This window comes from Lonchura striata, chromosome 6 (assembly GCF_046129695.1).
Source record: "Lonchura striata isolate bLonStr1 chromosome 6, bLonStr1.mat, whole genome shotgun sequence".
Classification (NCBI taxonomy): domain Eukaryota; kingdom Metazoa; phylum Chordata; class Aves; order Passeriformes; family Estrildidae; genus Lonchura; species Lonchura striata.
The window spans coordinates 58,790,266-58,813,248 of record NC_134608.1 but is presented as its reverse complement, the minus strand read 5'-3'; the positions used below and the strand labels follow the sequence as shown (position 1 = coordinate 58,813,248).

Sequence of the window (22,983 nt, the reverse complement as noted above, 5' to 3'; positions counted from 1 at the left end):
AGCGTGTTTCCCTTATTTAAAGCAAATAGAGCTCTTTAGCTCCTGAGAAACAGTGAGTCATGCATTTTGATACTATAAAATGTGACACCTGCAAAACTCTGTTTTCTCTCAGCATGGCTGGAAATGTTATCAGGTCTAGGATCAAAGCTGTGCTTCAACAGAGGCCTGGTCACATGAGGCTTTATTGGGATTTGCAGAGATGTTTTGTCACCAGACTGCTATGTAGGTGTTTGAGTACTCCACACATACACACCCCCTTTTGTGGCACTCTTGATTACACCATAGCATGTAAATATAAATGCACAGATAAGATACAGAGGTTATTTAGAAAAAAAAAAATCATAGATTTTTGGAAGTTTAGTTGTAGTAGTAATGAATATTGTCATGTTTAAACTTGGGCTAGACTTTGGTCTTGAATTTGAGACTGTAATCCATATGTCTAATAATTTATGGTTGTATTTTTTATCTATTAAAGTGGTTACATCATGTAACCATGTAAACATGTAACATGGGATGTGTATATCTGTCTCAAAGGAAAGATGCAAAGGTTTTCCTAAATTGTTGATATTGTTTTCAGCTTTTTTGGAGGTTTGCAGATCTCACTCTTGCAAACTTTTGCACATTTCACTTTCAAAGTAAGGAATTTGCCTTTCTCTATTAAAGAGGTAAAACAAGTAAGGAGACTTGTTAGCTGTGCTGAAATGTTATAAATTTTAATACCTTCAGAACTGCATTGGAAGTCCTCAGGAAATTTCCTTTTAATGGAAGTGCTTCGATCATTATTTTTGGAGTGTATATCTGAGCATTTTCAGCCAGAAGCAAGGCTTGCAGTTCTTTTTCCCTTATTCAATAGACCTTTGGCTGACTCCACATCCCAAAGATGCATTTCTTACTGCAGCATATTTTAAGCTTGGCAGGAAACAGGATTGCAGTAGATTCCCTCTGCACCAAACTTGTGCTTTGTCAACAGGAGATCCTGTCCTCATTCTGGCAGGGCAGGGAGAAGCTCGTGTGCTGTGGTGAGAGGTACATTTCTGATTCCTTGCCTTGTGCTAAACTCATCTCTCACAGCCTCTTTGTTCTCAGTTGAGCTCCTCTTATGAATCTCTGAAACCTGAAATTGCAACATCTCATGCTAGTAGAAAGCCTTGATTTTTTTTTTTTTATCATTACTTCTAAGCAACCTAAAAAGAGGATACTACTCACTCTGCTTGTCCAGTGAATGCTTTTCTGTTTGTTGTGCTTGTCTTAGTCAGGCCATCATTCTTACCTCTCTGTGTTCTCCTACATCACTCCTGCAGTCATTATTTCTGGTCTCTTGGTGGGAGTTATGGGATCTGCAGGTTGCAAGCAATAGGGGCATTGATGTTCCTCTGGGAAATCATGACTCTACTTGGTTGGCAGACCTTGCAGCTGTGCAGGAGTCTGTCTGGGTTATCTCCTACCTGAGGCTTTGGGAATTTCCTCAGTTAAACCCATAAATAAGGAGTGTTCTCATACCCACACTTCAAAGGTAAACAGCAAAAAACTGCTTTAGGAATTCTGGTGGGGTGCAAGGGCACAGACATGTCTGTGCTGTCCAGACATAAATTTGTCTCTTTTAAAGAGTATAAATAGAAGATATAAGGATTTTTGGCAAATTCAACAATAGCTGTTCCACTTTGGTTTTTAATTTTTAGATAATTTCAGGGTGTTGTGAGATATCAAAACTGACGAGTTTTGTTAGTTGGTTTAATAATTGCAAAATGTAATTGATATCTTGAGTTCAGTAATGTAACTTAATCACAGTCTAAAGCATCTTAAACTATTATATTAAATTTGCTGGTTTAGAACAAATATCCTACTTGTTATTGACAGTCTGGTAGGTCGTGGCTTTGATAGTATAGTCCATGTCTGGTTGTAGTGGCTTACTATTGTTCTTTTTAAGAATAAGTGAAAATTTAAAACAGAACGTGCAGAAACAAACTCTTGGCTGATGTGTCTTGATGTGTCCCCTCATTTAAGACTGACTACCTTTGCAAAGGGCAAATTGCAGGAAAAGTGTAGTCAGCCTGTGGCCTGAGGAGGTTTTGCCAAACTAGGTTGCATTGGGGAAAAAAAAGATCCCTAACTTCTAATTTCATTCTTTGATGAGAACATTTAATTTAACAGTAAGAATTTAAAAAAAAAAAAAAAAAAAGCTTGTTTGTATCTGACCTACCCGTTCTGAAAGAGATTTGTATGAATGCATCTTCACAGGCAGGCTCAGCTGATCAGGTGCTCTCTGTAAATCACACAGCATCAAACAGGTAACTCCTGCTGCCTACTTAATGTTCCAAGTAATTGTAAATACAAACATGAGTGCAGCAAAGAAAATGGAGTTGGATAATCCTAATCTTGGGAACATCTCCAGGGAGTGTGAATGCCTTGAAAATGTAGATGTGTAATGTCTCTGAAACTTTGAAATGCTGAAGATGTCACTTATTTCTGCTTTCAGCACCTCATCCCGTGTTGCTAAAGGAATAGACTACACCAAAATGAGCCTCCATGGTGCCACTGGTGGACACGAGAGATCGAGGGACAGGCGCAGATCCAGTGACAGATCTCGTGACTCATCCCACGAAAGAGCAGAATCTCAGCTCACTCCATGCATCAGGAATGTCACTTCACCAACAAGACAGTATCATTCTGGTGTGTGCAGATCTCTGCCATTTCAGGATTAAAATTGTCCGAATTTGAGTACTATTTTTTTAAAGGATATACAATAAAAAGTGTTATGTGTTGATGGCACAACATGCAGATCTCTTACATATTCCCTGGGCTAGGAATACCCTTCTTTGATAGGCTGCAACTTTTTTTTCCAGTCTGCAGTGTGTATTCCTATATGATGCTCTTATTTAGTTCAAATCACAAGAGCAATCTTAATTTTCATAAGATAATTGACTGAATACATTCGCTTTACTCAGTAGGGTCTAGGTATTTGGAAATTGAGGAAATGGGGATTTTTTTAAGTGACAAAATATGGTTTGTTTCTTTGAGCTGTAGCACCAACTGTGATGTTATGGCTCCTGTGCTGAATTCCTTTTTCAGTACTAGAGTAGTAAATTTTCTTTGTAAAGATTTTTGGGGAAGGTGAGGTGGATTTGATGTTTAGGTGATACAGACTTTGGAATCTTATAAATGGGCAATTACTTTTGAAGGTTTTTTCAACCAGAATAGATTTAACCAAAATAATTTGTACTTAACTTCTCAAATGGATGTGTTTTGTGCCCGGAAAGACACAAACTCCATAGGGCTCCTGTAAATCTCTAATTTCATTTCCTGTTTTTTCTCCCTCCACCTCGTCACCACCAAAGATCGCGAGAAGGATCACAGTTCATCCCGGCCCAGCAGCCCCCGGCCCCAGAAAACGTCCCCCAATGGTTCTGTGGTCAGCATGGGCACCAGCAGCAGGAACAGCAGCCAGTCCAGCTCAGATGGCAGCTGCAAGGCTGGTGGGGAAATGGTGTTTGTGTATGAAAATGGCAAAGAGGGAGCTCGGAATGTCAGAACTTCCGAGCGAGTAACGCTCATCGTGGACAACACCAGATTTGTTGTAGATCCTTCCATCTTCACTGCACAACCTAACACAATGTTGGGCAGGTCTGTATCTTTTTTGGTTTTGGTTTGTTTTCCTTAGCCCCCAACTGTTCCAGAGAGCCAATAATCCTTTGTGGATATTTAAACTGTTTGAATACCTGTTGGTCTCATATTGCTGCAGCTGATCTTGCTAATGTTAAATATTACCAGTCACAAATGTCCTTAAAAATCAAATGCAAGTTCTCTGGTTTTGCAGGGAAGCCAAGAGATGTCTCTTACCTAGATATGACAGCTGATAAATAAATGATGTTCCCATTTCTTTCTGTCTTCCTGGGCATTGCTTCTATGTTCAGTCTGCCTCACTCTTGCTCATTTTTAAAGCTAGGTGCTTCATATAACAAAGTGGCATAGTGAGTGTAGACAGTCCATTGCAAAACAAGGAGGAAAATCTTGGAAGAATTTATTTTGCTTAGTGGGCCTACCCTGACAATGTTCAAGGTCAGCCCATTTATCTTCTGAAATGTCAAATAATCAGTATAGCAGCCCTGAGCCACTCAGCAGGGAGGCTGAATGCTCAAAATGATCAACACTTGAATGCAAGTGCACAGTACGTGTGTAATGTTTTCTGTAGAAACCTATAATGAGCAACATATTTAACATGTTTGCTTGGTGGGAAGAGATTCAATACTTGACTTGCTCAAATTCTGGTTGGTTTTGCATTGTCCAAATGCAGAGGGCACCACTTAAAATCTTGCATCAAGAAAGAAAAGAAAGGTTTGCCTGTGTCACTTTGGATTTGACTTTTTCATTAAAATACAGCTATTTCTCAGCACACAAGGATATAATAATATTTCAAATACATGTATATAAATCTCTTTGCCACAGGAAAGGTAATAAACATGATTAAACTATTTCTGCTCTGTTTAAATCACTGCAGTGTGGGATAAATAGTACCTTGGATCCCTGTTTTGTGGAAAGCTGGGTGAGTCACAGAGAAGGCAAGAAATGCTTCTCTGTCTAAACTGTCAAAAGAAATCAGTGGAAGTAAGAATCAATAGAATTAAATAATAGATTTAAAGCACTTGCATATTATACAATACATGCATACATGTAAATATCCAGACAGACTGAAAGTGTGTATCAGCTGAAAAAAAGCAATGAAGGTTTCCTTTTCCATGCCCAGCCTTAGAGTAACTGATGCTGCCTAATGCACTGGATTTTTCGTGCATGTGTGATGCTGAGTTATTCTCCCTTTGGGATTGGTTCAAGGAACAAGCTTATTTTATCCTCTGCTAATTGAAATGTAGGTTAATAAAGATATGGAAACACTGCTCTAACACGCAGGTTATTTATAAACCTACTTTCCCTCAATGTCAGCCCTCAGGACAGTAAGCAGGAGCAGCTTGGGAGGTAAAAGTAACTATAATAAGAATGTGTTATTTGCCTTAAGCCTGTATCCTGTTAGGCTGCGTTTTTCTAAATATTATTTCTTGTAGCGTGTCAGAAAAGGCACGTCAGGTCATGAAGTAAAAAGCATAATCCCAACTGAACAGAATGCACTGCTTTTCCCTGCAGTTTCTGTACAATTTATTGCATTTTATTTTTCTTATTTACAAACAAGAAAACCATAGTGAGGAATTCTAACCCAAATTACTTTCATTCTTGAGCAGGATGTTTGGATCAGGCAGAGAACACAACTTTACACGGCCCAATGAGAAAGGAGAGTATGAAGTTGCTGAAGGAATTGGTTCCACTGTGTTTCGTGCTATTCTGGTGAGTTTTTAGGGGCAAATACTGTTAGGACAAGCACTATCAAGAAGTAAAAGCTCTTGGTTTAATCCATCTTGCATATATAGATTTTGAGGATGGCACAGATACTGCTCTTCATACTGTTAAGTAGAGGGAAGAAGATGCTTTTCCTAAACCCCCTTTTCCTAGACATGAACATGTGACAGTCAGGGAGAGAGAAAGTACTCACGAAAGAAACCAAAAATTACTGCTGCCAGCAATCAGGTCACCTTTTCCTATGCATTTAGTTCACCAAATTCAAGTATATTCTGCCCTTCTAGAGCTGAAATTAGGTGAGACAGAATACCGGAAGTGAACTTCACGCAGCTAACAGGAGTAAAGCAAACTTCAGTCTGAGATGGAAATGGCTCCTTATTTAATATCCACACAAGGAAGTAGAAGTGCTGGACTGCTTTGTCAGCAGCCTTGCAATGGGAAGAGCTCAGTGAAGTACAGATAAAAGACAGCAAAATTATCAGTATTAATAGTTGTTACTTAAATAACAATTTTAACCAGAACTCACTGCCCTGAATGCAGCTCTGAAAACTGATAAATTTGAGGACAGGAAGATTCACAAAGTTTAACATTTGTTGCTGTCTCCCATTTTGCGAGCTTTCTTTGTGGAAAAGGTATCATGAATGAAATTATGAAATGTTCCTGTTGGTGAAGGTTGTGCATTGTGTTTTTTCTTGGTGCATCCTGCAGGATTACTACAAGACTGGGGTGATACGCTGTCCTGATGGGATATCTATTCCTGAACTGAGGGAAGCATGTGACTATCTCTGTATCTCCTTTGAGTATAGTACTATAAAATGCAGAGATCTGAGTAAGTACAGAGTTTATTAAAATAATTTGAATTATAGAAATTGACTTAAGTGCATGTGTGTTAATTCTAAATCATGTCCTTTATTGAGATAAAGAAGATGGCTGGCACTACATGAATAAAATCCATCCCTTTTTATCTCTTATGTAATAAAGCCCTAAAACCAATGGATTTATGTTCTTTGCAAAATGTCTGATATTTCAGCATCTAATTCTGTGCTGTGGTTGCCCTGTGGAATACTTAGCTCTGTGGTTGCATTTCCAGAACAGATACAGTTACATTCAGTGGTACCTTTTTCTGCAGAGGACAGAGAGGATAATTTTTCATCTCCTTGCTTAGGAGAATGGGGCTGTCTCCCTGGTGGCAGTAGCACAGCTTTCCTGGTGGAGTGGGCTGCTCCAGAGTTCCCAGCACATGCTGTTCTCTGCAGCTCCCTCACTCCTGAGCACAGCCCAAGCCTTGGCCTGTGCCCTCTCCCTGTGTAGGGCCAGCCCATGGCATTCCTGCTGGGAATGCTGTGCAGCACCCCAGTGCCTTCCCTGGCAGGGCCACCCACCCTGCCCCATGCCCCAGCTCTCTGTCCTTCCAGGAATTTAGCAGCTCCTGCCCTCAGGGCTCTGAGAAGCTTTGGTTTTAAGCTGCTGCTTATGAAACATGGGTTGTGTGCTCTGCTCTCCCAGAAACTGGCTTCAATTATGCTTCTTTTAGGAAAATCAAGAGCAGCCTTGCACAGTTACCAAATATTTAGAAGTAGTAAAATGCAAAGGAGATCTCAAAGTCTGCCTAACATCCTGCAGTTAGTATCTGCAGGGCAGGCTGGTAAATATTCAGACAAGGTCTGAATTTACATAAGCTCATAGACTAAGTGTCTTTACACCTGTCTGCAGTAATACTACCATATAAACAGATCTACTCTTTCTTATTGCTGCCTTCATCTCTTTACCAAGCTCTCCAATGTGCCTATGCTTAAAATTTTCTTCTAGGTGCTCTCATGCATGAATTGTCAAATGATGGTGCTCGCAAGCAATTTGAGTTTTACCTGGAAGAAATGATTCTCCCATTGATGGTAGCCAGTGCCCAAAGTGGGGAGAGGGAGTGCCACATTGTTGTGCTGACAGATGATGATGTTGTTGACTGGGATGAAGAGTATCCCCCCCAAATGGGAGAGGAGTATTCACAAAGTAAGTTTATCCTCACTGTTCCCACCAAACCGTGGTAGAGGTAGCAGTGAATGTGCTGATTTAAAGTTGTTGTACAGAAATAAATCTCTTAGTTTGAGTAGTTCTGCTTCATAATATTTTGTTTCACAGAAGCGTATGTTGCTTGTTATGCTCAAATGTAATTAAAAAGAGAAGCTAATTTTTATTATTAAGGTATTGTCAGCCAGTGAGGGGGAAGAAAATGCTAATAGAGCCTGAGGAGGGAAATGGGTAGGAGTCATATTTACCGTGGGAGAACAACTAGAGGTTTTTTTGAGGAAAAAAACAAGTGTTACTATTTTTGGAATATTATAGTTGTGTGGATTATGAGTTTCAGTACCTGTAAATGGATTGTACTTCCCTGCAAGATGTACACCCAACCCATTCCCCAGTGTCTTCAGCTGTTTTTCTCTAGATTTCTTGAGTTTTTCCTGCTCTTCTGAAATAAAAATACCAGAGTAAATCAAAACAGTGGAAAAGATAAACTTTGGCATTTTAAGGCTAGAAGGTTAATATTTCATACAGGGATTTTTTTCTCATTAAAATGTATTTTTAGTTATTTACAGCACAAAGTTGTATAGATTCTTCAAATACATTGAAAATAGAGACGTGGCCAAATCAGTTCTGAAGGAGAGGGGGCTCAAGAAGATCCGACTGGGCATCGAAGGTAAGGGAAGCATTGCTTGTGCTCTCCCTCTTTGGCCTCCAGGGTCTGCTGCACTGCTCTGCTATATGGCTTTCTCTCTAGGTGGAAAAGCAAGGGGTCAGTGTTGCCTTTCCTGCCGAGGCTGGGTGACAGAATAGCCAGAGGGGGAATGGTACCCAGCTAGAAAACCTGACTATGGGCTCCAGATGGTGTCCAAGCTGTGTCTGGCTGCTGGGCTCTGTGCAGACAACTTAGGTGCTTTCTTCTGCCTTCATGACTTGCATCTCATGCCCTGTGCCCTTTAGTTTCCACACAAAATCTTCTCTGTGCTTTGTCTGAAGTAACAAGGCATTTGTACAGCTTTGGATACTGTGTTCTTGGGCTGTTATCCTTTCCAGGGTGTAAAATGAAAAATGTCATGTTAAGTGGCAGGCAGACGTTTTCTTTCAGGAAGTACAAAACTGTCCAGTGGACCAGTGAAGTGCAAAGAAATACTGATCTGAAATAAACATCATGTAAGTTAGGAGGCTGCTCTGTAATACCTCACTGAGTAACCTGATTTTTGTCATGAATGTAAGAACTGGGTTTCTTTGCATTACAGTTTTCTTGTGATTGCTGACCCAGATATTTTAGAATCCAGCCTTTATAATTAGCAGGATTTCTATCATTCACTCACCAAGTTGTCATAGTTACGCTTGTAATTTGCCAAGATGAAGCAAATGCTTTTAACTGGTGAGCTCTAAAATAACTAATTTCAGCTGAACAAGGTGGCAGCCTTCTAGCTAAACAAGAACTGGCGCTGCCTGTAATGCTGGCTAATAGCAGATTATTTCTGCTGGCATTTCTTGGTTTAACAAGGAACAGCTGTGGCACCGAACTGTGATGCTGCTGCCCTGCAGTAATGTGTAAAATGGACATCATTGTTGGGGCACAGGGAGAGGTGACTCGACTCCAGCACAACCATCTGCACTGGCAGTGCCAGGGGGAGCTGTGCTCTGTGTCCCAGCAGTGCTGATGTTGTGTGCTCTGTGCAGTCAGTGCTGATGTTGCTGTACAGTCAGGGCTGATGTTGCTGTACAGTCAGGGCTGATGTTGCTGTGCTCTGTACAGTCAGGGCTGATGTTGCTGTGCTCTCTGCAGTCAGTGCTGATGTTGCTGTGCTCTGTAGGGCAGTGCTGATGTTGCTGTGCTCTCTGCAGTCAGTGCTGATGTTGCTGTGCTGTACAGTCAGGGCTGATGTTGCTGTGCTCTGTAGGGCAGTGCTGATGTTGCTGTGCTCTGTGCAGTCAGTGCTGATGTTGCTGTGCTCTCTGCAGTCAGTGCTGATGTTGCTGTGCTGTACAGTCAGGGCTGATGTTGCTGTGCTCTGTAGGGCAGTGCTGATGTTGCTGTGCTCTGTACAGTCAGTGCTGATGTTGCTGTGCTCTGTACAGTCAGGGCTGATGTTGCTGTGCTCTGCAGTCAGGGCTGATGTTGTTGTGCTCTCTGCAGTCAGTGCTGATGTTGCTGTGCTCCCGCCTCTGCCAGGTTACCCCACGTACAAGGAGAAGGTGAAGAAGCGGCCGGGCGGGAGGCCGGAGGTGATCTACAACTACGTGCAGCGGCCGTTCATCCGCATGTCGTGGGAGAAGGAGGAGGGGAAGAGCCGGCACGTCGACTTCCAGTGCGTGAAGAGCAAGTCCATCACCAACCTGGCGGCGGCAGCAGCAGACATCCCGCAGGACCAGCTGGTGGTGATGCACCCCACGCCGCAGGTGGACGAGCTGGACATCCTGCCCATGCACCCCGCCCCCAGCAGCAGCGAGCTGGAGGCCGAGGGCCAGAACCCCCCGCTCTGATGGCGCTGCCCCAGCACAAGCATGCTCCCAGTGACTGCTCCCAGCTCATACACACTGCAACGCCAGTCTCTCCATTGTGTTCCCGTGGTAGGATATTGCAGCAGGGACCTGGCACGGCCCCCGGGGATGCCTGGCTGCTCTGGGAGGAGTGCAGCTCGGGCTGCCGGGCTCGGTGACGTTCGTGTCTGTGTTTACCAGTAGGTTTGTGACGTGGGTGACTCGTGAGCTGGCCTGGCCCCGCTCCGCGGCCCCGCGGTGGCACGGGGTTAGGAAGCAGAGTGGGAATTGATAGTAGCACTTTACAAATGGTTGAGAAATGGAATTTGAAGCCATTTTTTATAAATGTATTGCACAATACTAACAAAGTGCTTCTATCAAAGGTATTAACTGTACATAGTTTTGCTCTGAATAGATTGACCCTTTTAAAGTTATTGTATATGGTTGAGCACAAAACTACTTACTCTTGGGTTTTTGGATTGAGGATGTGATTCAATGACCCATGTAACATCTTGTTCGAGTTCTTTAGTGAATTTTTTCACTTGTTTGCAGCGTGAGCCATGTTCAAAAATTGTGAACAACGGACAGGGGCTTTATCTTAAATTCTGCCTTACCTTAAGCTGTTCACAAATATTTATTTAATACATTTTTCTTAAGTGTCATGAAATAGGAAAATGCAAATGGTTCATTCTTCATTTATTAATGATTGTAAACAAGTTTTTCATGCAAATAAACTTTCCATTATTTTAATGGGCTTGAATTATCTGCAAATTATGAATTTTGCAATAAGTTGCTTTTCTTTCCTCAGGGGAAGAATGGTTAATATTAAGTGAAAAACAAGTATTTCTTTAAGATAATCAGCCTATTTCAATGCACCTACCTGTTGTGCTTTTCTTAGGCTAAACCTGGATCTAGGAGTAAATAACAGGAGCTTCTCTGGGAATACTGTCGTGACAAAGTCGTGTAAGTGTAGGTAAGGCACTGGCTTTCCTCCCTTTTCCCCCAGGGCTAAAGAAATGATAAATACCAAGTGCTTCTAGCATGCACCTTCAGCAGGGTTTTATCAAATTTATTTATCAAAGTAAATGCTCCATCTTAGAACAAGGGAAACATTTATTTTAAAAATATTTAACTGTCTAATACATTACACTTTAACAATATTTATAGTAAAGGATTCTTACAAGAAAGAATAAACAGCTTTATGGTACAATTAGTATAAGAAATATCCACATGGGGACCGTTTTGCAGTGTAAAAACACACCATACATCTGAAATGGTCATTTGCATATAAAAGCTACCACTGATGCCAGTGAGTTGCACAGTGATTTAAAAAAAAATTCAAACAACAGAATCCAAAATATACAAGTATTGCAAGCTATACACAGCTAACCAAATCAACACAGAACACTGTAGCAGGTTATTCCACTTTGTCTGAAGTTACACACGGTAGGATGAGTTGCATTCTGACGCAGCTTTTATGAAGTTCCCACATAAAAGCCTCTCAGTCCCACGAGTTCCACAGACCGCAGAGCTCCAGCAGTAAATGCACTTGGCTGTTGGGGGCTGGGTGGTTTACAGGGGCCAGGGCAGGTCGCTGAAGTCCACGGGGCCGCCGAGCCCCGCGTCGGCCTCCAGCAGGCTCATGATGACGGCCATGGCCGCCTCGTCGTTGCTGGGGCTGCTGGAGCCCTGCTCCGTGTCGATCATGTCCATGCCGATGTGGGAGTTCTCCCCTGCAGGAACACAGCACGGCCAGCGCCTCAGGGGCTGCTCCCCGCGCTGCCACCCTGCTGCAGTGCCTCGCCTGGGGCACCCCTGCAGCTGGGTGGCAGAGGAGGGACACAACCCGAGGGCCAGAGTGCGCACACAGCACCCGGGAAAAGAGGCTTCCAGGCACTACCTAAGGACATTCCAGCATTAAGTTTATAAAATAGGCTGCCAGGTGCCTCTTTGGGCACACAGAGTGCCTTGTGCCTCAGATGGTGAAAGTAAATTACTGCTGAAACCAGCCCTCTTGTTGCAGTGTGCATGTGTGTTCAGCTGGTACTGAGGGTGTTCACGTGCGAGTTCACTTACCCAGGATAGAGGAGTTGTCGGAATACGGGTATCCAGAATTATCCTGGATTTGCCCAGACAGCAGCCCAGCTGAAGAAATGTCTGGAGTGCCGCCATTCAAGATCTTGAAAGACAAAACAGAAGCTCTAAAGCAGCATGAAATGGTGCATTAAGTCTTAAACTGTCCTATACAGGAATTTTTAATATAGGGTAGATATATAACCCTGTGGTTTATAACAAATAATCTTCTAAATAAGGAGAAATATCAAGGGAGTGCTGAAAACACTCAATCCTCCACCTGCATTTTCCTTTATACCGTGCCAGCAGCCCCTATTCTGTGGACATGTTGAATACTGTAGGGCAGAAGAAGAAAGAATAACTATTACCAGAATTGTAACTCTGTTCCAACCTGGAGTTTTATTTCAAGAACAAAGAGAGCTGAGAATAGACAGAAATATTTACTGTCTGTTCCAGGACAAGCAATTCTTACAAGCAAATTGTCATTTCTGAGAAAAAAAGGTTAAGAGTCTGAAGCAGTGCATAAGGATCTGGGTAAGTGTTCTTGCTTTGGATAAAACTTCCATAAGCATTTAGAGATTGCTGGAAGCAGCCAGGACAAGAGTTCAGGTAATGGCACCTGAGTGCTACTCAAGCAATCTCAGAGCAAGGCAGGTGCACAGTGTTGACTTGAAAACAACCTCTGAGCCCAGGCAAGCACCAGTTGTGCTGGCTTGTGCTCAGGAACACTGCTGGGATTCACTCAGGCACCGCCTGTGCTCAGTGCCAGCACTGCCAGCGTTCACCAGCACGGGCTGTCAGAGAGTTTTTGGAGGGTGGAGAGCCATGAGGAGAGCTTCTCCTTGCAGCTCTGCTGAAAACATCCAACCTAAAGGGCAGGTGAGTGTCAAACACTGCTGGAGTTTGGGACGTGCTGCTGGCTGCCCTTCAGGCACCACCTCAGTGCTTTGGCTCAGCCCCTTTTCCAGTCCAGCAGCAGGAGCTGTTCCCTGAGCAGTCCCACATCCCCTGCCCCACCGTGGGGAAGCTTGTTCTTACCTTCTTCCCTCCTGGCGAGGATGTGTCGGGTGGGGGGGTGCTGGTGATGTTCAGGGGACTTGAGCCACAGCTGGAAGGTGATGATCCCCTTATCCTAAAACAGGCATTAAACAGGGCATACATTTACAAGCAACTCAGATACTTGGAGTTTTAAATGCTGATTTCAATATCAAGTCCCATAAGGTGCTAAAAGCATGAGGCTTCATTTTTGTAATCTCCCTTTTTCAGTGTTCCCTCACACCAGCAGGAGCAGCAATGCTGTTATTTGCAGCCAGACCATCAGTCCTGTGTAAATCCAGCCTGCTTGATCTGCAAGCTTTACCTTCTCCCTGTTTTTTTCCTGGACAGCCTTCACAGAGTCAGAAGGAAAAGGTCCTAAGGGGTCCCTAAGGGCTGCCAAGGAAAGCCTCATTTTTGAGTATTTTACTTCAATTTCCATCAGCTAAGAGTTCCAGCTGCCTCAGTCACAGTAATCCAGACTCCTCCACTGAGCTCCTGCTACAGAAGTCCACTGGACACTGGATTGTTTGTAACTGCTCAAAGCCACATTGTTCACTTCCATTTTCCACAGCTTGATCAAACATCATTAATAATGAATAATGTATTGACTACAGGACCAATGAATCTCCAGACTAATGGGAGGAGGGGTAGTTACAGAGAAAAGCAATGGAAATGGGATTCTTCTCCTTGGCAGAGTTCCCCTGGGAAAGCTGAACAGAAGGCAGCTTTGGAAAATAGTAACAGCTGCTGAAAAAGGACTGGAACTAACCCAGGGTCCGAACTGAAATGCAAACATGGGTGGCAACTGCACTACTACACTCACTTGGGCTAATTAAATGTTTTACAGCTACTAAAAGGGATGGTTAAGCTTAAAAGTAATGATTCAACCATGTTTTTCTTCTTCCCTCTTTCCCTTTTTTCCTATTCCTACAGAGAGGAATGAAGCCATTCCTGCTTCAGGCTGCAGCTGCCTGAAGTGAGGACAGAGGGAGTCTCTTGCCTGTAGCAGGAACAAAACTATGGGAAACAGACTGATTGTGTTCCTGGGCTGCAGCTCAGTCTGGTTAAATTGCTACCACCAAACATCTGCTGGGTGAGACCCCTTTTTTATAGGAAAAGGGAACACAGTTCCCAAGAGGAAATCAGTGGGGAACAGGGATTTTTAGCCAACAGAAATGAAGTGGTACCCATGGAAAGCAGCTGCTCAACAGGTGAGAGCACAAGAAGCAGCTGTGGATCCCCACAGTCCCTCAGTGACCCTGTGCTTGACCCAGCCCCACATCCTGACTGCCATGGGAAGGCCCCAGCATTGTGTCCTTGCTCCAGGTGCTGCAGGGGAACTGCAAAGCTCATCATGCACATCTAACAGTTCCTAAAGCATCTGAGCTTTAGGACTGCACAAAAACAAACATTGCTGTTTTGGCACACAGTCAATAGCTTCGGCATTTGGAGGTTGTGCCACTCACAGCCTCAAGGCACTGGGAAAAGAACAGTCTGGAATGGATTTGTTTCTAGGCAGCTGCTCTTTTAAACTCCTGTTTCTGGTAAAAAGGCCATCATCATCATCACCACTGCAAGGAAATGCCAGTATCAGTCTTTTGCAGCAGGAACCTGGAAGGCTGAACTTCCTGCCTTCCCTGTGGGGGCTGACTGCCTCAGGGATGCTGAACAGGAATCTGCAGCTGTCTCAGAAGTACAGTGGGATCATTCCTTATTCAGCTTGAATTAATTGCTCTTTCAGAGGAAATTAAGGAAGTCTAACTCCTCTTGAAGAACAGTAATAAAACAACTTCACACCATTTTCTCTCACCTGTGAATCTCCATGATTTCTTCAGCAATCATCCTCCCTATTTTACCTGCCCCAGCTCTCGTTCCACCTGGAATTCCAGGCACAGTGGGATGGCTCCTTTTGGGGCCACCTGAAATGAGCAGAAATTTTAAGTTCAGAGAAAAGCTTACAAACTTTATCCACAGGGCAGCTGTGTTTAGGCTTTGAGTGGCTGCAGGATCTTCTGAACAGGATTTATTGACAGTTCCACCAACAGGTGAGTGACTTCAAATGGATGAAAACTCTGACTTGCACCGAGCTGTGCTGGGTTTCAGATGTCCCTCTGTGCTAGCAGGGACAGGACAGACCCCAGCTCTTAGAATCTGGCTGTTCTCTTTCAGAACTGAGCATCTGGTGCTACCTCTTGTCCAGAGCTGGTACAGCATGGCCTTGTCAGACCTGCCCTACTCTGTGCCCAAACAAGGTCTTCTCCAAACATGTTTGTTCTCTGCTTTGTGTGAAGAACTTGCCAGTGCATATTCCTTTCAGTAAGTGATAAACCCAAGGTACCTAATGCCTGCAAATAAAACCCCTGCAGGTAACTGCAGGAATCTAAAAGTGAAGGGAAAGTGAGGTCTGACCAGTTAGGAGCTGTTACTGTAATGTGATTTCACACTTGCACAGCACTTGGGAGGTTGGAAAGAACACCTCCACTTGCACTCCCAAAGCACTCCACCTGGGAGGGGCACTTGGAAAGAGCCTGATATACTCCAAGCAGAGGCAGGAAAGAGGGCAGGAAAGGCCTTAGCATTGCTTATCCAGAATGGATAATGCTTCTGGAAATGCATTTTTAACAACAGCAACCCTTGGCAGGTGGGGCTCAGCCCCAAAGCTAAACCTCATTTTCCTTAGGATATTAACAAATCTCAGTGCAGAAGGGCAGCAAATGTGTGCAGGCAGGATGAGCTGCTCTCAGGGCAGGAGAGGCAGAGATTCCTGAGCACAGGAGTTACCTTCTCCAGCTTGGAGCACGCTGTCCATGCTGTGTGGGGACGCTGCCAGCTGGGGAAAGGTCGCATCCCCGCTGTCCAGGACCGTGGTGCTGTGGAGAGCAAGGATGAGAAAAATCAGGGACAGAAAACCCTACAGGTAGAAAACCCTAGCAGTGTTTAAAACCCAAGTTATGCTGCCAGAGTTTCAGCATGGAAGGCTTCAGGGTTTCAGCAGTGTCACCCCAGGGCTGGATAAACAACAGAAATCAACCACCCTGTTCCACCTCAAAGCGTGCAGTGCAGGACTCAACAACTTCTCAGCACAGAACTCCTCAACAGCAGCTATTCTGCTGAGAAGTCACCTCAAGAGAAAGGAAAAGGGGGGCAGGGGGGGGAAATGCCTGCCAAAGCAAAGAAATGCACATCCCTTAAGTTCCTACAAAGACCAAATCCCAGCTTTTCCCAAAGAAATAAAATATTTCCATTTTCTGCCAGCTTTAACAACCAGAAATTAAATTACTGCAATTTTTAAAATAAACCCCTTCTCCCTGGGGTGTTGTCTGGAGAAGACACCTGCTGTCAAACAGAAGGTGAGCTCATATGTAGGTCAAATCTCACATGAGAAAAGGGCAAAGCAATGGGCATTCCCAGGTGCCTGCTGAGGGAAAAGCACTTACGAAACAACTGTGTTTGTGGAGACAATGTATTCTACTTCTTTGGTCCAAGGGTTCATGAAACTGAACCAGCGACTCCGCAACGTAATAAAAGAGCCATCTTTTATTTTAAACTTGTAGCAGTTAGTTGTAATTTTTTCTCTTGTCTGCAAAACTGAAGACAGAAAGAAAGAAAGTCATTTGTGTTAAGCAGGCACCACAAGATAAGGAGAGCCCTTATTAGGGAAAACCCACTTAATTCCTCCCCACATCCCTCAGAAAAAATGCTATTCCTCCCTCATCTCCCTCACCCATCCTGAACCTCAAATATTCCCTAGAAATCAATGCAAGTCTAAGATAATCACAATGTTTGACACATACAGCACAATGCTCTTGACTACAGCATTTGCAAACAGCAAGACCCAAATCTTTTCAAGTCTGTTTGGTTTCCTTCATACACAACAACTGTTCCCAATATTTTGAACAAAATTTCTTTCCTGTATTATTAAGAGCCGTACCTTGTCTGTGACATTCTGCAAGATGTGCTATATCATCTTGATGAAAATATTCATAACACGAAGTACCTAGAAGTTCCTGGGGTAAGTATGCCAGGATGGCTGTTGCCCTGGGGAAGGAAGGGAGAGGAAGAAAATAAAGGAAAAAAAAAAAATTAAATCTTTTCAAGCTGAAGTATCAGAGATTCTTAAAGCTCACACTAAGGCTGGATAAGGCTCAAGTAATGCAGAAAGGAATTTTCAGCTTAGAAGGTAAAAAAAATCCTTAAGAATACTATTTTTAATTCTCAGGTAATTAAAAAGGTACCTAACACCCAGAGCCCCCAGGTATTACATTTGACCTACCATCACTGAGGGGATGTAGGACTTTCTAAATAGCTTTGAAGATTTGCTGTAATTTTGGGAATTTAAGCTACCTTGTAGCAGCCACAAAATAACATGAAATTTTCTTTCACAAAGTGTCGCTGCACAGCAGACACTAAAGGATTGGAGAACTCAAGAGTGGGACAGAACAACACCACACCAAAATCAACTCAGATTTTTACTTAGAAGAAAATTCTTAGAATTCTTAGAAGAATTTTCTTAGAAGAAAATTCTGTGTTTCTTAGAAGAAAATTACTGAGGGAGAAGTGAGGGTTCCTTGAAGAATCTGAAATAAGTGTCACAATTCCAAACCATTCCAATTCAAATTAAACATGAAGGGCAATAAGGAACAAACCCAAGTAGATCAACACCTTTAATCTCAAAAAAAATCCCAAATTAAAGATTATAAAATGTATAAATTAGTACATATTAATAATTATGAATAAGAACAGAAGGAAAAAAGCTGAAGCACAAAATCTGTAGCATTTCAATGCGGGCCATTTTTGTATGTTCCCAAACACAAGAGAATTCAGCACCAGTTGAGGACACCTCAGATCCTCCTTGACAGGGAGATCACCACCCTTAGCCTTGAAGAAGAAAACAAGAATTCAAACTGACTTTTGTTAGAGTGAGCCTTATGCCAGGACACTCAAAACTCCAAGAAAACTCAAAGCAATCTCTAAAAGAACCACAAAGCAGTAAAACCTAGCCTGTCTTTAAAATGGAAGAGCTGGGAAACCAGTCAAGCTTATTCCAGTATTTTTCCAAGCACTGCTGTGGTGGGAATACCCCACACAGATGGGGAACCACCAGCATGAGCAGCTACAGGGAATTTGTCAACCCTTTTCACAGCAGGATGAACAGGCGCTGTGGAAAGGAGAATCTGCACCAGATTACAGAGATCAACAGACTGAGTGCATTCAATATCTGACCATGTTCTATTATGCAAGGAGATTGTTTGTGTCCCTCTGGAATTTCATCCTGTATTTACTTTTTTCCTCAGCTTGCTTCTCCCACTTAACAAGACAGCTCTGAATCCTGAAGCTGTATATGATAACATCTGTATAGATAATAAACTTAATTTTACTCTCAAATTCAGCATGCCGACCAATTAAAAGTCCTGAACAAGTAAGAGCAGAGATGATTCTCTTTAAAACTCTGCTCAGTGTAGCTGCTGTTCCAACAGAGAACATTGTTAGGCAGTTCCCTGGCTGTGGCAGCCCAGCTAATTGCTACCTAATCCATAGCTGTGCTTCTCCAGGGACCATGAAATCCATGAAGACAGAGAGGGTCACAGAGTTTAGGAAGGTTTCCTTCCCGAGTTCCTTGGGCAAATGATGAATGAACAGTGCAAGTCTATATGAACAACACAACCTGACTTGGAAATAAATTTCAACTTTTACAGCTGCCTACATATTCTCTAGGAAAACCAAGGATCACTGGATGTCAGCTTCAGGCCTACAGATGAGGCTTTCTTCTAAATAATTCCCTTTCAAAGAGTCTTTTCAAGTAGCATAGGTATCCCAAGGACTGTAAACAACAGCTGGAAAGCAATTCAATAAAAGCATATGTGTTTAAATCCAATGGGTCAACACTTTCTGAGTCTCATTATTTTAGAAATGCCTTCAAACTACATCAGGGGAATAAGTCTGATCTTTTGAAAATAAAGATCAGACTTACTTGTCTATAAAGAAGGCAGAATGGCATTTTCTGAGCAACAGAAAGCTACGAATGCTCCCAGAGCGAGCACCAGCTCTGAGCACTCGGGAGTTGGAATTTTCAAAAGCTTTCTATCAAATTGAAACCAAAAACACCCAACCTAACCAAAAACCACAAACCCAACCACTCCACAACAGATAAGTAACATAAAAAACCCCATATTTTCTGCACTTCCTCCCATGACTATCCTCTACTTCCTCTCAAAGGGCACTAAGGATCAGGTGAGTCTCCTCTGAAAGCAATTCCAGCAGGCAGATTCTGTCAGAGTTTGGAGCTTGGGCTTTTCTGTGTCTCAAGCAGCTGAGCCAAAGCCACAGAGAAACTGGAACAGCCTCATCTGGGCAGTCTCAATGCCCCCTGACAAGGAAGGGAAGAAAACAACCCCTCTCCAACCAACCAACCAACCCAGGATAACCTCTCCATTAACATCCTTCAACCTCCTACTTTACCCTTGATGATCAGTAATTTTCAAAGAAGATTCAGGTCATATGTGCCTGCTACTGAAGAAACTCAAGCCCTTTCTTTTGGAAAAGGAAAGAATTAGCCTTTTAGATAATAAATTGACATTTGAAAGCAGATACCACATGGGCATAAGTTCTCAAACCGTTTCCAAGAGATAACCCTTATGAAAAGCTTTCCTTCTTACAGACACAAAGGGTCATAGAGAGAAGCATTAATCCAGCAGAACGTGTCCTAGTAAACAGTTATGTAAGTGTACATGCTAGCAAAGCCTGGCCCAGCCTCTGCAGTCTCTTAACTGCCTGCTGTTTGCAAGAGGTTTCAAGTAACAGAGGGAGCAGTTGGGGTCCAATTTCAAAACATTTTCTTCTGAAGATGACACACATACATAACCCCCTTAATGAATCGGCAGAAAGGATCCTGGTGTTATTCTGCCACCTCTTTGGAAGTTTGGAGGATTTTTTAAAAATTTAATCAGTCCCACTGAATTAATGTGTGGGACTGATGGTTGGCTTTGAGCTCCACCTCAAAAGCCAACTCAGTAAAAAAAGCTAAAAAGGGCAGCGATTTCTTTTTGCACTGCTGCAAGGCAAGCTGTTGGTGAGCTGGACAGTGACCTGGGGTGGGAGCTGCCAGGGGAATCCTCACCTCTGATCTACAAAGACGAACTTGCCGTCGATGGCGTGCCGGGACACGTATTCCGTGGGCTTCACGCGGATCTCGCCGTTGGCCGGCTGCGGGACCACGTGGGGATGGAGCCTCCCGATGGCAACCAGGCAGCTCAAATTGCAGCCCTCGTTATCTGGCTCGTTATCTTCATCCAGGCCCATCTTTGTTGGAGGCCAGCTTTTTAAGTAGCCTGTGCTATGAATAGTGCAAAAGCTTTTGCGGTCTGCTGTGAAAAGAAAACAAAACCAAAACAAAAACAAACCAAAAAAAAACAAACCAACAAAACCCAAGAAAGCAGTTAGGTCGTGGGTACAGCTTTGGAAAACTTAGCTCTGCCAATAATGCACATCCTCTCTCTCTTATGAAGGAAGTTTAGGATACTCTTCACTAAGGAGGGGCTGGGGGTGTTCAGCCTGGAGAAAAGAGGCTCAGGGGAGACCTGACCCCTCTCTGAGCTGCCTGACAGGAGGCTGGGGCAAGGTGGGGATTGACCTCTCCTCCCAGGCTACCGGTGACAGGATGAGAGGACACAGCCTGAAGCTGCATCAGGGGATGTTCGGGTTGGACATCAGGAGGAATTGCTTCACAGAAAGGATTGTTAAGCATTGGAAAGAGCTGCCCAGGGAGGGTGGAGTCTCCGTCTCTGGAGGTGTTCAAGAAGTGACACAACACCCAGTGCCACAGTATGGCTGGCCAGGGGGATGTTTGGTCAAAGGCTGGGACTCAATCTTGGAAACTTTTTCCACCCTTAATGACTCTGTGATTCTAAAGGATTTTTCAGCACTCCTGCTGTAATGCAGTTAACCTGAGATAATCCAATAAACAATTTATCTTGGCAAAACCACTGTTTATGCTGAAACATCACATGGCTCAGACCAATGTTGCTTACGGATAATTTTGAGCAGAAATTGCATCACATTGTATTATTTCAGCAAAAGATGCAAATAATACAAAGGAAGAAATTAGTAGATTAATAAATAAGCTGCCTCTTTCATCTTAACCTGAGGCTCCTACAAAACCCATGTTTGGCAGAACATACTCTGGGGTGTACAGGGGACAGCTGTACACAGGGGTGATGAAGATTTGCAGTGGCCAGTAAAAGTCAGTACCCAAAAGAATTTCCACTGAGAAAGAATTTTGCACTGAGCAGGCCTGAAAACTCCAAGAAGATGACTTTCTTAGGCAGGTGGAGTAAAAGGCTTATGCCAGCTACACAAACTGGCTTCCTCAGCAGTGAGCACAAAAACAGGATCCAAGGCTGAAGCTGAGCCCGAACCTCACAGGGAGCTGGAGCAGCTGCCAGAGCCAAAGAATCCACCAAAATTATTCTGCTCTCTTGCTGTTTGTCTTTTCACTTTAACTAACACCAAATATATCATTCACAGTACTCAAAGAAGAAGTCTTCACAAATTCTTTGAGAAGAAATCTTCTCAAAGAAGAAATCTGAGCTAAATACATATTCCAACACATCTACAATAATAGCCTGCAAAGGAGAAAATATTACCAGGACTGCTAAGGCTACAGGCAAACATTCCAGGTGTAGAAATGCCATGTTTCCAGTACTCAGAATGTACCAAACTCACAGATGAACTTAGAATTACACTCAATTTTTGAGGTGGAGATCCATCCACATATCACTGGGCAGATGACAAGGAACAGCTCCCCTTTACTGGAGACATTGGCCAGGTGGTCAAGACTGAAATTGATCTGACCAATGTCTGAAGATGATGCAATAACCCCTCAGAGGTGTGGCACAAACTGCCTGAAAAAATTTCAAGAAAGCAGAGTGGAGTATTTGACTTTAAATGCTAATACAGGTGTGTAAGAAGTACTGGAGGAGGGGTGAGAGGGAGTTTGAAGAAGTAACAGACCTAGACACAGCTCAGAATATTAATAAAAAATTCATCCACTGCGAACGAGCGGCATTAAAAAATTATTCTTGGCAATAAAGGCATGATGGTTACCTTTCTTCTTGGAGCAGGTTGAAGGGAAATCCTTGTCCTCCACCTTGACAGAGGGCCTGTTGCACTTCATCCTGCAGAAGAAGGAGCGGCGCGCTCCGGAGCAGAGGCGCGAGGGCCCGGGCGTGATGTCCGTCTTCACTGGGAGCCCAGCTGGCAACAGCAGGGAGGGAGGGTCAGGAGCAGAGGGAACCACCCCACAGACCCCACCCCACACTGCTCCAACCTCACCAGGCCTTGCATCTCCTGCCTCTGAGCTTTTGGTGTGTATGACTGTGCAGGACCCAGCTGACCACACTGACACCTTGGGGTTTAGCTTTTTCTTTTTTCTTTTTTTTTTGTTTTTCCATTTTGTGCTGCTTTGGTGTGTGGGTCTGGGTTTCATATAAGGGGATAGTAAGGTGTGGGTTTTCATATAAGGGGATAGTAAGGTGTGGGTTTCATATGAGGGGATGGTGAACTCTCTTCACAGAGCAGGGAGACACAATTCCTTCTCTAGCCAGGGACCCAAGCACAGCCAATCCAGATCTCAGGCCCAAGAGCACAGACAATGTGGACTGAAGAGAGAAAAAACAAGGGTGGGATTTCATGGGCTGGGGCTGTAATTGGACAGTGAACTCCAAAAATGTGAGATCTTGTGACCAAGCCCTCTTTTGCTTCCATTTTGGAGTCATCCAGGCAGAGCCATGACTGTGGCTGTGGTAACTGCCAGGGTATGGCTTTTGAAGGCTCTTCAATAAATATCCTTTTTATTCCCCTTAAGTCTGTCTAGCCTCTGTTCCAGCTGCTTAAGGCATCAATACCAACACTGCAACTTCTGACTCTGCTTTCTGCTGTTAGAACACTGAGGCCAGCTTGAGAACACGGGGTTCAGAGTGCAAAGATCAGCAAGAGATTGGACAAATCCACACAAGCCCTGTGATC

At 43.5% G+C, this 22,983-nt stretch overlaps 2 protein-coding genes across 14 annotated transcripts in view; one reads left to right on the top strand and one right to left on the bottom strand.

Annotated features, from left to right (window-relative positions):
- Positions 1–10,620, top strand: part of BTBD10 (BTB domain containing 10) — a 30,768-nt gene extending 20,148 nt beyond the window's left edge. For all 7 annotated transcript variants that reach the window (XM_077784378.1, XM_077784382.1, XM_077784380.1 and 4 more), the window contains 7 exons: positions 2,477–2,670; positions 3,336–3,621; positions 5,229–5,331; positions 6,052–6,172; positions 7,153–7,350; positions 7,925–8,035; positions 9,542–10,620. In XM_077784378.1, coding sequence (XP_077640504.1) covers positions 2,477–2,670; positions 3,336–3,621; positions 5,229–5,331; positions 6,052–6,172; positions 7,153–7,350; positions 7,925–8,035; positions 9,542–9,852 — 1,324 coding nt within the window. In that variant the 3' untranslated portion in view covers positions 9,853–10,620. The remainder of the gene's footprint in view (positions 1–2,476; positions 2,671–3,335; positions 3,622–5,228; positions 5,332–6,051; positions 6,173–7,152; positions 7,351–7,924; positions 8,036–9,541) is intronic.
- A 263-nt stretch (positions 10,621–10,883) lies between these two features.
- Positions 10,884–22,983, bottom strand: part of BMAL1 (basic helix-loop-helix ARNT like 1) — a 47,889-nt gene continuing 35,789 nt past the window's right edge. For 6 of the 7 annotated variants that reach the window (XM_021527552.2, XM_021527551.2, XM_021527549.1 and 3 more), the window contains 9 exons: positions 22,063–22,212; positions 20,078–20,324; positions 16,892–16,998; positions 16,398–16,548; positions 15,742–15,830; positions 14,771–14,879; positions 12,961–13,054; positions 11,926–12,028; positions 10,884–11,582 (listed from right to left, as the gene is read on the bottom strand). In XM_021527552.2, the coding sequence (XP_021383227.1) occupies positions 11,422–11,582; positions 11,926–12,028; positions 12,961–13,054; positions 14,771–14,879; positions 15,742–15,830; positions 16,398–16,548; positions 16,892–16,998; positions 20,078–20,324; positions 22,063–22,212 (1,211 nt within the window). In that variant the 3' untranslated portion in view covers positions 10,884–11,421. The remainder of the gene's footprint in view (positions 11,583–11,925; positions 12,029–12,960; positions 13,055–14,770; positions 14,880–15,741; positions 15,831–16,397; positions 16,549–16,891; positions 16,999–20,077; positions 20,325–22,062; positions 22,213–22,983) is intronic. The other variant, XM_021527555.2, reaches the window with a different exon arrangement.